At 35.3% G+C, this 16,615-nt stretch overlaps 1 protein-coding gene across 7 annotated transcripts in view; it reads right to left on the minus strand.

Annotated features, from left to right (window-relative positions):
• Positions 1 to 16,615, minus strand: part of LAMA2 (laminin subunit alpha 2) — a 618,514-nt gene that overhangs the window by 36,517 nt on the left and 565,382 nt on the right. For 5 of the 7 annotated variants that reach the window (XM_032274826.1, XM_032274824.1, XM_032274828.1 and 2 more), the window contains 5 exons: positions 15,494 to 15,656; positions 14,677 to 14,821; positions 7,315 to 7,453; positions 5,264 to 5,275; positions 1,898 to 2,018 (listed from right to left, as the gene is read on the minus strand). In XM_032274826.1, coding sequence (XP_032130717.1) covers positions 1,898 to 2,018; positions 5,264 to 5,275; positions 7,315 to 7,453; positions 14,677 to 14,821; positions 15,494 to 15,656 — 580 coding nt within the window. The remainder of the gene's footprint in view (positions 1 to 1,897; positions 2,019 to 5,263; positions 5,276 to 7,314; positions 7,454 to 14,676; positions 14,822 to 15,493; positions 15,657 to 16,615) is intronic. The other 2 variants (XM_032274825.1, XM_032274830.1) reach the window with 1 other exon arrangement.

Here is a 16,615-nt window from a genome sequence, read left to right on the forward strand (position 1 = left end):
TCTTTCTTTCTTTCTTTCTTTCTTTCTTCTTTTTTCTTTCTTTCTTTTTCTTTCTTTCTCTCTCGCTTTCTTTTCCTTCCATCCTTCTTTCCTTCCTTCCTCTCTCTCTCACCCTCTCTTCTTTCTCTCCTTCCTTCCTTCCTTCCTTTTCTTTTCTTTCATTTTTTCTCAGCCTTGCCCCCATCCTCTCTCCTCCTCTCTATATTTAAAATGAATCTGATAGACATGTTTATTTCTAGTGTATTTTTTTTCCTTACATATGTGGAGGATATCACTCTGTCAGTGAACGTAGATCATCACTTTTAAACGCGGGAGAACTTTTTACTCTATGAATGTCCTAGCATTTATTTAAGCAAGCCCATGTAGTTAGGAATTGAAAGTGCTTAAAGTACTCATTTTTAAAGTCCTAGATTTTGTTGGAGTAAAAGCAAGGACTTCCTTACGGCAGGCTATTTTCCTCCCACAGTGTTTCAAGATCAGTTAAATGACACAAGAGTTGGTAAAATATATAATCTGTTTTCTATTCCAATTTTCAAACCATGGAGTTTTAGATAGTTCAGATAAAACTACTGTGCAGACTTTTCAATATCTATCCACATCAAATTTCTGCCTCATATTTTAGTTGCAAAATAATTTCTGGTTACTGAAAAGTGCCTTTACAGAATCATAATTTCCACGTGCAGAGGCTATTCATTTTCTGGACAGTTTCCGTCTTCATGTATATATCTTTTGAATGTGAATGAGAGTTAGGCTTTGAAGATTAAAACTTGCAGTAAAACTTTCTTAAGAAGCCAGTGTGGGTCCTTAGAGTTTTCATTCTTAATATATTTTCCTTTTATTATTCCCAGACTTCTCAGAGTGGGTGTCTATGGCCTATTCCAAACTGGGGTCTGTAGGTATGAGCAATGAAGACCCTGAAAGTTCTGTTCCAGTCTTTAAACCTCATCATTCAAGTGCTGGACTCACTTTTTCCTTCACTCACATTTTCCCTTCATTTCCCTGAATTCTATTGGAGTGGTTTAAGATAATTTTAATTAGAAGCAGCAGCCAAAATGAATACTTGTATTACAGTAGAATAATTAAAAATGTATGAGAATGATATATTTAACATTTTCATTCTAAAAACAAGCTCATCACTATCGAGTTTCTATAAAATTCTCACTAATATTTGCTGTTGACTATTGACTCTTGGTTATAGATATTTTAAGAGTAGAGCTATGACCTGGGTCTTTCTCACATATGGGTCAGTGTCAACGGAAGAAATAGTGCAAAATAGTTAAATGAAAATAGGGGAATGCTAGGATGCTTTAGCATCAGATAAGAGATACTGAGGATATCAGCTAACAAAGGACTTTGCAGCATGTCATACACAAGTCTTTGCAGAATTGGATGCCGCAGGTCCCAGTCTATGTTATTTCACAGACAAGGGAGCTAGACTTCGAGGTTGTGGACAATATGCTGTGCGCTAATGGTTACAGTGTAAATTACCACTTGCTATTTGTGTAAACTCGAATGGTTCCAGGAAAAAATGTAAGGTTGCTAATAGAGGTATATGCAACACAATAAAGGTAAAATAAATCTAAAATGGATGCCAAAAATGAGGAAAAGCGAAAAGTAGGGTTGGAAATAAAGAGAGAAACAGAAAAGAGATTAATATTAATGATATGTGCTATGAAGAGTATACATTTGAAAAATTGGATCACAATTCTGAGACTTCATAATACCATTTCTATAATCATAATTTAGAAAATATGTTAATCTTGCTTTATCGTTTAAGAGTAGGATGAGTAGAAATCTAAAATATATTAACAAAAGACTGATCCTTGTAGAAGCAGCTACACTAAGTAAGTGAAATCTGACATAAATGTATTTACAGAATCATCAAAAACAGACCAACCTCCAGGGTACATCCTTTGGTAACACCAACATAATCGGGACTACTGAGTATATTGTATGGAGTTCTTGAAATTTCAATATCTTTGAGGCAGCCGGAATATTTCTTCAAATTTACTTCTGGCCTATTGAATAGTCAAATGAAAAGCAAAAGCAATATCATCAGGGTGATGGTAGTGTAGTCTCTGACTACTGGAAGGAAGCCTTATGGAGCAGACACATGCAGACACATGTCTATCAAACTGTGCACACCTATACCCAGCAAACTCTGTTTCCGTTATCTACTGGTTGGTCTAATTGGATGTTAATACTATCCTGTAGAAGGAGTCTTTTTGTAGTTCTTCTTCTCCCCTTTGACAATAATCTCACCCACAGCATTTAAGCATGAGGTACAGGAATTAACTGACTTCTTATTAATGCTTTATATGTGTAATGAATTAAGTTTTCTTTTTTTTTCACCAAAGAGAACATAACTGCATAGGCAGCATAAATAAACCATGTGCCAAAAACTTTGTATTGCTCAAAAGTTAGAAAAAAAAATCTGAAAATGTTTATTTTGAAAAAGATTTTTTAAATTGAGGCTTTTTTCTTGGGAGATAGCTGAAAAATAATATTACATATTTCTTTAAGGCTTTTAAGTAAAATAAAGTCTAAGCAACACTCTTTTGGATTAAATAGTCTGAAAACAGATGTTTAAAAATTAAGTTTAGTGATCGGGTATAGTGGTTCATGCCTGTAATCCCTGCATTTTGGGAGGCTGAAGAGGGAAGATCACTTGAAGCCAGGAGTTCAAGACCAGCCTGAGCAACACAGTGAGACCCTGTCTTTGCCCTCCACCGCAAAAATAAATTAGCTGGGCATGTTGGTATGTGCCTAGACTCCCAGCTACTTGGAGATGCTGAGGAGGGAGGATCTTTTGAGCCCAGGAGGCTGAGGCTGCAGTGAGTTATGACCATGCCACTGCACCCCAGTCTGGGTAACAGAGTGAGATCCATGTCTCAAAATTTTAAAAAAAGTTTTTTTTTTTTTTTACAGATTAGTTTATTTTATGAATTGACATCGAAGTCTGTAATCTGTATTAGAACAATAACAAAATAAAGCAACCAAATGCAAAACCCCATACATTTCATTTTTTTAATCAAATTGAAAAACGACTTTTACACTCAAACTACACATTAATGTTTACTTTTGCACACTACTTCATAAAATGTGGCAAATGTGCCAGCAGATTAGAAAATGATGTCCTTGCCCTTGAGTCCAGTTGTTGTAAGCGATCTGATTTCTCCAGGACTCTGTGTTGTTGTATGTGAAACGGGCATGATGATAATAATCATAGTATCTACATGATCAAGTTTTGCAGGTTTACTAAATTAAGGAACAGCCTTGCACACAGTAATTGCTCAATGAACAAAGGCTAGTAGAATGTCAATGACGTTGATACTTCTTTAATTATAACAGCACTGTCCCACAGAACTTTCTGTGATGACGGATATTGTCTGTTCCGCACTGTCCAAATCAGTAGTTACTAGTTACATGTGGCTATTGGGACATGAAATGTAGCTTGTCCCAATAAGAAACTGAATATTTATTGCTACTTAATTGTATTTAATTTATAGGTAAATAGCTACTGTGACTTGTGGCTACTATACTGAACAGTGAAAGTATATAGGAGTAAAAAGATAATTCTTTATGTGGCATTAATCAGCATTGGCACCAATATATTGTACTTGATAGAGTGATGATTAATTCTCTCCTCATTGTCCCATGATGCCAAGTTCCCTTTTTTATCTTAATGAAAAACACATGGCATGAGGAAAAACAGGTGGAGAAACAAATTAGACCTTGGCAGTGTATATCAGGTGACTTATTTCATGTCAGGTATCTGTCTGTTTCCAGCCCCTACTCCTTTCTGGGATTTCTTTATTTTCATTGATAATTTTTTCTTGTTCCCAAGGTTTTGTTTTTGTTCAGTCAGTATTTTATTATGAAGAACTTGCCCAACTTGAGGGCGAGAATCTCATTTATATTTCTCTTGTATAATGCAAAGGAAATGGTGAACTTCCTTAACAGTGAGTGTTCACTTGCTTCTATATTTTCCTTTATGGAAAGACTGACTAATCACAGTTTTTTTCAGAGGTGTTGTTAATAAAGTAAATCATACCTACAAGTTATGTAGTTCATTGCTTCGTGGAAACACAAAGAACCATTCCACAATATGATTTAGTAACCTCAATATTAGGACAATCACAGGGGATAAATAGACACATGAGGTGACTGGACTCAGCGGTAACCACCGGTCTGTTTCTTGAGGGTCACCACGTAAAGACAAAATGACAAAGCTACAGAGTGCTCTCCAATATATATTTCCATGAAAGCCAGCCTTTGCTTTTTAGCCATCTCAGCAAACATAGCACAACTGGTGGTCTGAAAACTGTATCATGATAAAACACATGGTTTATTTTTTCCCTACTTTCATTTTTGTATATTCTATTTCTCCTATTGAAAAGCTAGCCTTGGTTTTAAAAATTTCTTGGATCAGTTTGGCTTTATTATCTTCTTTCCAGAAATTTGGCACAGCTGGGCTCTGACATGCCAAAACGCCAGGCTTTAGCTCTAGCCAGAGCATGCCAGCCCTGCACGTCTCTGGGGTTTGGTTAGCCATTTATGGAGGCTTGCTGCTCACAGCTTTTATGCTAATGCAAGTAAGAATTAAAATGCTCCCGAGAAGCTAGGAGAACTATCTCATACTTCTTTACTATTCATGCAAATACTTATTTTAAATATAGTATTTCCAGAGATTCCTTCATTTGGCACCATAGCTAGTTTTAAATAAACATATCAATAGATAAACAGCTTTGACAAGAGGTGCAAAGGCTGTGTAAATGTTTGCATATCTGCAGGCCTGCAAAAAGCAAGAAGGCAGTGGTAAGCATGTGAGAGCACAGTTTGATTCTTCAGCAGACAGCATGGTACTAGGGAGGCCAGAGCCCAGGTTTCAACCCAAGAGACCACTTTACTGTGTTCCCCAGAACTAGACTGTGCACCAGAAATCGACCAGCTGCCTTTTGAGTGTGTGCTGCTGGTCACCAGGGGCACTGTGCGCAGATGGTGGAACAAGTGAGCAGAGCAAATCTATCATCATTGCTGGTGAGACAACTCAACTTGCAGCGCAATTGGTGGGTAAGCAGCAGAACGTTGGCCAGCAAGGGGCAGCGTGAGAACTCTCACAGAATGCACGGCTTGCTCATGAAACATACCGTGAACAAAGCGGCACTGGTGTTGCTCTGCTTCTGCACGACTGCTTTATCTAAGAAGCCACATTTACCCAACCCATGCACTGGAAGAAGGCATGCATAAATTTAAATTTTACCTTGCTTTCATACTAGATAACGGGAAAGATAAAAAAAAAATTTACTTTTAATTACATTTTCATTTAATAAAACAATAAACTTTAATCATAAATCTTTTAAAAATCATTTCACAGGGATCTACAAAGGAAAGAAATGCAGAAGCCCCAACATAACTAAAAATAGTCACATACCCTTGACTGCAGTGAAATTAGAACTGAAATACGACCACAGCTCACATTATTATCTTGGAAAATTTTTATTTTGAAATATGAATTTAAAGTACTTGTTCTTATCAATCTAAGAAATGGGGAAAATGTACAATGTCACTATTCTGTAGTATTCATGAATGGCTTATAAACATTGCCTCTCAAAGAGCTTGAGCTTAACAATGCATATAAAAATAATTTATGTTTGCCATGTCTTTTGCACTTTGTCATATTGAGAACCTGTCTGCAGGCAAAATAACAGGTAACTATGAATGTTTGGTTTCTTTATCAATCACAAATATACCTCTAAAGGTTGTTTTGAAATAATATGCCACACTGTAGAAATATACTGTAATTATGTAATGCTGTACCATGAAAGTAAAAACATTTTAGTGATAAAGATTCATTTAACACATACAGATTTTACAGATTTTAACGGATTTTACAGACTTTAACAGATACACCTTTATAGATAATTCCAAAAATCACTTTATGATAATTAAAATCTTCACTAGAATAAATGAAGCTAGATTTAAATAACCTTAGTTTGGCTGTATTTAATTCACTCAATAATATATAGTTAATGATCTTGTAAAGTAAATCTTGGATTTGAACAACCACTGGATTCCTAGTATTTAGTATGGAGCCTGTCACACAGTAGATACTCAAGAAACATTTGCTTAATGACTAGTCATCTGGTAAATGAATTTCTAGGTAATAGCTGTGGTACTATTCAAATCTGATTTGTAATGTTTTTCTGACTTGACACTTTAAATCTGTTTCTTTTCTAATAGAAACACATTACAATGAATGAAGATCAATTTATTTACACTATGAAGCTCATGAGATAATTAGACAGTTGCTTCATCTATGAGTTTAGATTTGGGGAGAAGAAATTTTAGCCTGCACACTAGCTGTCATAGAATGAGACTGAACTTTCACTGCTCATTTGGGAAATATGAAAATAACTGATCAACATACTTTTCAGATACTCTGGGGTTTTTCAAAACATAATCTGTCTTTTTGGAGCAGAAACACCTAGACAGAACTTTTACATCCTTTAAAAACTACCAAACTAATTAAGCGAAACAAGAAATTAAAAACATGGTAGTTTGTAATAAACTCTTATAGTTTAACCAAATCAATTAATCCCATTATAATTAGAGTTTAGTTAACATTTATTGAGCACTAAGTACCATCCATATAGACTATCTTCTGTTTTATAATGAGCAGTAAATTAACTAAGTGGCATGTGAGAATTTTCTGACATTTTTTTGTTACTTTATTTTTTGAACTAACTAAATTAGGAAGCAAATGTGTCTCCCTGTACTGCTAGCTAAAATGCATATGTGAAATTAAGAAAAAAATGTTGGCATGGGCATGAGAACAACCAATATAGTTCTTGTGTTAGGCATATGGGAAAGCTCCAATATGCCATTATGATGCTAATGCTAGGCAATAAGATAGGTTATAGTACCCTGGAACACTGACTAATTTTCAGAACACTAAGCAATGTCAGAGTGCCATTATCTCTAGTGGAATGTACAAGGAGAACAGCAATTACAGGATCCACATTCAACTCTGGCCTCTACCTTTAATTACTTTCATAATTCTTTTCAGCAGGTGCATATAAAGGAAACAGCAACTCCAATCCATCTCTTCAACACAGATGTCGAATTAGTCCTTTAGTTTCTAAATCCTGGTGTTGTTCTAACATGCAACATGATTTTTTTTTTTTTGATCAGGCCTTTCTGTAACCAGGGGTTATATGACATTCCTATTGTAATTAAACTTCAGAACTCTAGTGAACACAGCGGTCATTTAATTAAAACTTAATCCTTAGCTTTACATGTAAACTAAATTACCTCAAGTTTCTCAGCGTTGGCAGGCCACCAAAATATATTTTGTCATCTGCTTTCAAGTCAAGACCAAAGTTGTTTCCAGAAGATGAAGTTGCTATGTTCTCCTCCTGATTGGTATCTATATCTACAATTGATATATTGGCTATAAAGGAGATAGAAAGTTTAACATTTTATTTGAGTGATATCAACCACATCTATATCATCACTAATATTTCAAGACAAATTTGATTTAATTCTAGAATTCACATTGACTTTCTCAAGCATTTGTACTATATTTAGCAATTTAATAATTACAGAAACAAAAACATCAATAAAATACATGATTAAACTATCCCCCAAAGAGCATGAAAATAATAGATTGAACACCAATGAAGTCAAACCAATGAAGATAAAAGAGATGAATTTAAATGGACATCAAAGATCCATTTGATGTAGTTTTCTATAATCTAGATAAGTAGCTGGAAAATAAAGGAAGATTAAAACATGCTAAATAACAGATATCTAATTAGGAATCAGATAATTAATCAGAAACATGCTGGCTCTTTCTGTATGTTTCACTATCCACAGGAGCTACTGGGATTTAGACTCATCCGCAAAATGTTACTGTTGTAAAATATGGTTGTACATGGAAGTGGAAGGGGATGTTGTACAGGGAAGTGGTGGGATCCAGGTCCACTGTAAATTACATTTTAGACTGGGATGCTAAGCGTTGTGACAGAGGTACAGTCCTCATGCCTTATGGCTTTTCTCTTGGGTCTCTCAAAGTATTTTTAATGCGACAGAGATAAGAATTCAGAAATAGAAAGAAAAAAGGAAAGAAGAGGCACATCTCTGTTCAAACTGCATTGTTTAGAATGCAGGGGATCTCGTTGATCCCTCTCACTATCGCCCCCTTCTTAGGGGTCAAGCTAGGCTTTTTCTGAATTACATACTTTTCTATATTTCTTTAGACTCAGCCTTTACTTCATATGCATCTTTGATGCATATTGACATCAGTTTCTTGAGATGATAGATTTGGCCTCTAAATCTTTTCCTGATGTAGGATCTGAATTAGCAAGCATTTGAAAATGGGCATTTGAATCAATGGGTTATAAGGGAATTTCCAAGTGTTTATTCTTTAGGATGCTAGTTCTTAGATGTTTCTGGCTTAAATAAATATGATAAATACTGGGTTATACAAAGGTAAACATATATCTTCTTAATTTTGTGGCTTCCCAGATCTTTCAGCATCCTAATATGCAATGCAATGCTCCAAGAGAAGGACACAGAACAAAAAATATCTCCCAAATTTATTTGACCATGAAATATTATTATTTTCATTCAACCCATCATCTTTCAGAATCAGCGTTCTTTGGAAAACACAGAGAAACATCAAATTCCAAAATTCCCTTGAAGTTTATAGCCCTATTATTTCAAAAAATATATCTTCAATAAAGTCAAATACAATGCCTTATTTAAAAAGGACCAAAATCAAATACACAAATGAATAAACACCTCAAACCAGACTTTTGTGAAAACAAACAAGAAAAATACCTAAAAGAATAATTGTCCTATTAAATATAGTTAGCAAGTTAAGATTTTAAAATGGGATTACTTTCACACACATATTTTATTATTTTTATATACATAATTAGTTTCATATACATATATCTCCTTGACTGGTCTGGTGGCTAAAAGAAAATAGATTTATACAACTGTTTTCAAGACTTTTTCATACATATTTCTTTTTATCTAGATCAGCAAAGACATTTTCATATGGGGCTGTTGACTGGAAGATGAAAATAGTCTCTTTCTGCAGACCTGGTCCGTATTTTAATGGTGTCTGAAAATGAGATTCTGTCTCTCTATCACAGGCGAGCCAGTGACTGAAGGTAGTTTTCCTCCTTATCCATGAATGAATATATGCATTTTTAGAAATCATTCTAAGAAAAAATGATTAAAGAGCAGAAACACAATTGGATTGAAATTCACTGGCCCAAGAGGTAACTTTGGCAGAGAGACAGGATGGCATATTTCTACTGACTTAAAGGAATGGCTTTACTGTGTCCTTCATGAGTGATAGCGATGAAATGGGCTCTACCAGGAAATGCTAATGCTTGCTTTTATTTCTTGCCCTATTTCTTTTCTTTACAGAATAGAAAAGTAGGCTATTAACACAAAATTTTATAGTTGATGAGTTCAGACGTGATTTATAAATAGAGAGGGAAATAAAGATTTTATTAAATAATAGACACAGAGTAGGGGCTTAAAAATAATTTATAAACAATCCTGAGTTGATATAAGCTAATGGTTTTTTTACTTTGGTTATTCTTTTTTCCTCTTTCTTGATCCACTGGAAATCTAACTGAGTGTTCTCAACTTTGATTCCATATCAATGCATTCGGGGGAAAGGGCACACTTCTATCAGTCACTGTGGTTGTGTAAATAACTCAAGGAAGATGGGGAACACCATCCTGAAGGACTGTACTTGAATTTCAAGGGACAGTGCTTTTACCAACTAGCTGAGAATAATTCATGTAAAACAAGTAACCTGGTCAGTGAAAAGGAGCAATGATCCACATTGCTGGAGCCTTATTTCAATTCCTCTCCCACTATTCTGTGACTCTGGTCTTGCTAAAAGTCCATAGGGACCTCCCTATATCCAAACTCAGTGGAGGCCTTTGAATATTTATCTTCATCCATGTTTATGCAGTATTTAATGCTGTTATCATTTCCTTCCTTATAGGAAATTTCTTCTGGCTTCCAAAACGTCAAGCTCTTTGGCTTATTTGAGTTTTCATCCTCAATCTCCTACCCTGAGATCTGTTTTTGAACACTTTTAAAATGTTGATGTTTTCTAATGTCCCTTCCTTTGCCCACATCTCAGGCTTTAGCCATCTGGGCAAACTCAAGTTTATATCTATTTTCTATGTAATTTTATACAAATGTACTCTTTTTTGTCTGCCTATTTGGATATTCATCCAGTTTGTACATATATTAATATTTTCTTATTTTTTACTGCTGAGTAGTATTCCATTGCATGGGTATACCACAATTTATGTGTATCTACTTACCTGCTGATGGATATTTGAGTTGTTTTTAGTTTTTGAGTAACACAGATAAAAGTAATGTGAGCATTCTAGTACAAGTCTTTGTATAAAAATATGCTTTCATGTGTCTTGGGTGAATAGGAGTGAAATGACTGGTTTGTATGGAAGGTATATATTTAGTCTTTTAAGAAATGGCCAATCTTTTCCAGCGTTATGCCACTTTATGTCCTCAGCAGCAGGATATGAGCTCCAGTGGCTCCACCTTCTGGCAGCACTGGATGTGGTGAGTCTTTTTAATTTTAGACATTCTAATCACTGTGCAGTGGTATCACATGTTGGATTTATTTTGCATTTCTTTGATGTCAACTCCCACTGCAACTCTTACTTCAAGCATCATTTACCTCCTGCCTAGACTATTATTGAAGCTAATTGTTCACTTTGTCTTCAGTTTGGTCTTCTGAAAATACATCTTCCACACTGACACTAATATACTTAAATTGAAATTACCCTGTCACATCTCTACTTAAAATCAAGTTTATTAAGATGAACTGCAAACTCTTCAACATAGTTTAAACAGCTTCCTGTGATCTGGCCCTCTTGCCAACATGCTCAGCACTGTCTATTATCACTCCTTTGAAATGTAAACTCCAGTAATTCAAACTATTTACAACATCAGCCCAAATAATCCATATTTTTATACATTTTATCTTTTCATATGATGCTTTTTGGCCTGGATCGTTCTGCAACTGCTTCCACCCCTCCTACCTATCCCCCCAACCCCAACCAAAAAAAGGCCTTAGGGCTCAGTTAGTGCCTTAGTTCTCTCCCTCCATAGTGTCTCCCTTGGTGTTTACTGTATCCTACAGAATTTGCTTACTTGTGCAGCAGGTAAGTTATTCAAGGGTAGGAACTGTATGCATCTTCACTGATCCAGCACAGCATCTGATGCATAGTTGGTATTTAATAAATGTGTCCTAGAAGAGCTAATCTTATCAAAGCAGGTAGTAAGGTTATTTTGCCAAGCCTTTCTTCTCTTCCTTTTAAATTTAGATTTCACTGCTTTAAGTGTGATCTCTGGATATTGCTACTGCAGGTCAAGGACCAGATGCTTGTAATCTATTGAGATTGAATTTTTCAACTTTATATAAGAAGTCTCCATTTTTCTTTTGTGAATTATTTGTTTGTAACACTTGCTTTTTCCACTGTGGCTTCCCAAATGGTTTTCTTTTTATAAGGAAAAATTAAGTATCAGAGAAAATATATGGATATATGCGAATACAAGTGAAAAAACAGCTATAGTTTTATTACATGTATTTTTGAGAAGTTTCTTCTCTGGTGATGCATCTCTCTCTCACACCAGACATGACAGGGAATGGTAAACAACAATGGGCAGGAGAAGGCAGAAGTTCCCCACCTAATTTGAGAATCAAAATTCTGAACAACCGAACCTCATAAAGCTGAATTTCTTTTTAATGGTGACACCACAGAGATATATTAGAGAAGAAAGGAGAATGATTCATGCCATTAATACCCAAAAGAAAAGTGAGAATGACTGCTTGGTGCATTGGACAGGAATATTCAGAAAGGCAAAAAGCAATGTGAGTCTAGAGTCAATTTGAAGGCCAAAGAGAAGACTTACAAATCAGAGGCTATCAGCCAACTGTGTCAAAGGGATTGAACTAGAAACCAGAAATGGGACAAAAGATCTTTCTGATTTCTGGACTACAGAGTAGTAGCAGTAATGGTAGCAGTTAGTAGCTCTAGTAAAATCTGGAAAAATTAGACTTATTGGGGGAAGAACTTTCTGAATTGATGAAGTGTTGGAGTTACAATAAACCTGAAACATATTTTTAACTACTTTCAAACTTACATGATTCTGTAACTTGACCGTTGACTAACGATTCAGAGCACAGATCTTTTGGTTATTTGTTTTTAATGGACAGAATAAAAGCTGAGATAGCAGACTGATTATGGAAATTAGCATTTCCAAGGTGACCATTTATAAAAGTTGTTCTCCTAAGTTGTTGAAACATTTTATCCCTGTTGGTTACACTATACATTTACCAAGCATCTTATTATCTTTAGAGTTTATAGCATTAGCCAATTCAGCCTAGAGTTCTCAATGTCTTTATTTTTATTTTTATTATTTTAAAATTTTAGATTTGGAGGTGCATATGCAGGTTTGTTACATGGATATATTGCATAAGAGTGAAGTATGGGCTTTTAGTGAACACATCACCACACAGTGAACACTACCCAAAAGGCAATTTTTAAACCTTCACCCCTCCTCCTCCCTCCCCACTTTTGGAGTCTGCAGTGTCTATTGTTTCCATCTTCATGTCTATGTGTATCCATTGTTCAGCTTCTTGACTTGTAAGTGAGAACATGTGGTATTTGATTTTCTCTTTCTGGGTTATTTCACTTAGAATAATTACTTCCAACTCCACTCATGTTGCTGCAAAAAACATGATTTCCTTCTTTTTTATAGCTTCAGAGTATGGCATGGTGTATATATACCACATTTTCTTTTCTCAGTTATCTGTTGATGGATATTTAGGTTGTCATTTTTTCTTTTATAATGCATATCCATCTTTTCCTTCTTTCTCCAAATCTGTTATTCTATTACTACAGAAGAGAACTTAGTGGGGAGACGCTAGACTCATCAGACTCAGTAGCATCCTAAATTGTTACAAATCTCAAAACTGCTGCTAAAGAAACTTTACCAAAGCACAAATCTTATGATACCACATCCTTTCTTAAAACTCTTAGAGTTCTCTGTATCCCTATAGCTTTCAGGATAAAGTTGAAAGTCACTCGCTTAGCTCATATGCCCCCTTATATACTGGTTCTGTTATCTCTTGGCCCCTACTGATAATTTTCTGCCAACATTCATCCATGTAGGCTATGGATTCACTTGTAGTTACTAAAGCATCTTCCAAAGTGTGTTCAGCAGAATGCTAGTATTACAGGAATGGAAGGATTTCTCTGATTAAAGAAATCTGGGAAATTCTGGGTTAAACAGTTAAACATTCTTCTTACTGAACAACTATACAGAGCTCCTAATATGCAAATGTGCATTGTGCTTCTCTTACACAGGAAAAATGTATGCAGCAGCACCCTAGTATAAAAAGTTGCAAAGCCAGTTTGTATTCCACATGAGGAGTGTCTCTAGAGTTTCATGTTGGAAATGCAGTTGAAAAAGGATGTTATGCTCTCTGATGACTCCAGGCTTTCACACAATGTTCACTACTCCAAAATGTCCATACATGCTTTTCATCCAGCTAACTCCTCATCCAACTTATACTCAGGGGCACTCCAGTGGAAACTGACCTCTCTGTTTGACTTAAATGTCCCTCTTCTGAGATTGCTAGCCAGGTACACACATCCAGCAATTAGCTCTCTATCCTCTAACCATTGATACTTGTCTGTCTCGCATTTTGATACAAGTTCCTTGAAGGCAAGAACTTAGAACTTCATTTAGTTCTTACATGGTACTTAGAAGTGCTTAGCAGATATTTGTTAAATGCAGAAATGAAAGACAGTACAAAGTTAAATTTAAATTTTAATGATATGTCACATTGGCATTGGCAACATTAATTAGGCCTATTTATATTAGCAGAAGTAATAAAGTTTCATTTGCAGATATTGGTAATGCCATAGTACACAGAATTAGTGGAATTATATACTTAAATAGCAACAGCACTACACTCGGAACGAATAGGCTTGGATTTCTGACTTGAAAATCTTTTATAAATACGTCTGTGACCACATAAAAGTTTGAGTGTATATTTCACTTTCTCTAACATTGCAACAAAATACCTGCTAAGTGATCAGATAAAACAATGTTTGTGAAAGTATTTTAAAATGTCCCAGAACCATAAACATGCCTTGTTACTACTGACCAATTATTTACTTGCATGCATACAAATGTTTGGCAATTTAAATGAGCAAAAAACTGATAACTATGTCCTACCACCCCTACAGGTTTTACTGTGGGCGGCTTTAAAGGAAACATCTTGGCAAAATAGGAAGAAAAGCACCCAACATTTTTCAAACATATTACAGGATATAATTTTGCAAGTTGTAAGACAGTTTTATGCTTTCAAATTAAGCTCTCAGTTTCAAAAGAAAATGACAGAGAACCATTTGGCTCTTCAATCAGTCATGTCTAACCCAAATCACCTATAATCTAGGCCAAAAAAAATGACTGTATCAATTTTTCACTGAACTTGTGAGTAGCTAAAATTATAGACAGAATCTTCCACTTGATCAGGTTCATGTGCACTTTGGATTGCATGATTAAGGCCCATATTGCATTATTACTGTAAAAACTTACCTTGTTTTTGAATTCTTGACAGGGTGAATGATTTCCATTTCCCATCATTATGGTTTTGATTGCTGACAACAGAAGCCATTCCCGAACCCAGATCATAACTGACTTTTATGTGCCCATCAGTGAGCTCCACACTCATGAAATCTCTCTGTTAATAGGGTAAACATACACCAGTGATTAGATACACAGAGAAATATATGAGTGTTCACTTTTTTTGCGGGGTTTATATTAGGATCTTGTGGCTAAATTCTGAATATGTCGCCCTGTTACAGAATCCATTTTGAAAATAGAATTGGTGTTACTATTTTCTGAATTTTTGTGGCTGTGATATTATGATCCAAATGGTCACAAACAAATTTATAAGACATACTCTTTTATTACAGTAGTAAAATGTGAGTTCCTTTGAAAACATATTAAGTGAACCAAAAGGTATGTTCCCTGAAAGAATTCACTAAGAAATACTGACCAGAAAAAAATGAGGCCAAAGAATATTTAGAATCACCTTTTCAACTTATGCCTCTGAAAGAAGATAAAGGAAGCATTTTGATGCTGCACGGCTCCATGCTGGGAAAAATTATTACTGTATGCATTGCTTAAAGGATTATGTGGAGAGTTATACTGAAAATAAATAGTAATTAAATTGAATCTGCGATTAAAGTTATTAATGAAAATATATAAGCACTATCTGTATCACCTATTCTTGGTTGTCAGATGGCCACCCCAGACTTTTAAAAAAATAATGGATAATTTTACCGATAATGGATAAAAGAAGCAAACACATTTTCAATCACAGAAGATCTGCTATGCATATGATCTTTACCAGGTCTCGTGTGGCAAGATACATCAGGAGAGCACTTGACGAAAATGTCCTGAACTTGAACATGACAGTGGAGATGTTGGGGTACCAGCGAATGGGACGGCTGACCAATGCATAGCCTTCTCCATCGAATTGAATAGTCCCCTCACTATCTTCCACCTGAGGACTGAGAAGAGAGGCATTTCACATGAATCAGGTCATGTCTATTTGGTCTGTCATTATTCAATGCATCATTGAATAGTGATGAGATTGCAGGCTGTTGTAGGGCAGAAAGTATCCTAAATACATCTTCATTCCTTCCACATATCTTCACCTCTACTGCCACTGTGCTAGGCTAAGTAAAAACCATCTTTCACCTTTCATTAGGAGTGCAATAACTAGGTCATTATTGTTTTTAGTGCTTTACGTTTTGCAGAAGTACTTGGTAGTAGATAGTTATATTGATGCTTAAGGGTGTCTTAGAGGTATCTGGGCAAAGTGGTGGGGTTTCTGGATGGGCTGAGAAGACATTATTAAATTTCTTATATATAGGATCCTACTCTGAATACTTGCCTTCTAACAAGTTTTTCTGGAACAAATTAGATTCAGACAATGAAGGAGGCCTGTATTTTTTTTGTATGGTTTTTTATCTGTCTCCTTCACTAGAATGTAAATTTCATGAGACTATTTAAGAGACTATGGGCCAGGTCCTATGTCAGGCACAAACTCAGCATCTAGCACATATAGTACAGTACTTGGACCCTAGAATCCAGTTGACGTTTGTGGGATGAAAAAGATTTTAGTATAGCAAATTGCCTCACAGAGAATATATGTTTAATCAATATTGGATGAATAATAAGATAAGTCTTGTGAATACAACATTTAAAATACTTTTTCCAAACACGAGGCTATTTTTATGTATCTCTCTATCTACCTGTCTGTCTGATGCTGTAGCAATTGTGGAGATATCTGGGGGAAAGAGTTATGGGTTGGGAGTGGCTAAACACAGAGCTGTAGATCAGTCAACATCACTTAACTCATTAGCTGTCACCTGAAGAAACAAAGTAGGTCTGGCTTTGAATTGGAGATTATGGGATGAGAAAAAATATGAGTCCTTCCAGGTATATTCTATAATGTTTTGACATA

Source organism: Sapajus apella, unplaced genomic scaffold, assembly GCF_009761245.1.
Source record: "Sapajus apella isolate SASKATOON/1434 unplaced genomic scaffold, GSC_monkey_1.0 scaffold6, whole genome shotgun sequence".
NCBI classification, from domain to species: Eukaryota; Metazoa; Chordata; class Mammalia; order Primates; family Cebidae; genus Sapajus; species Sapajus apella.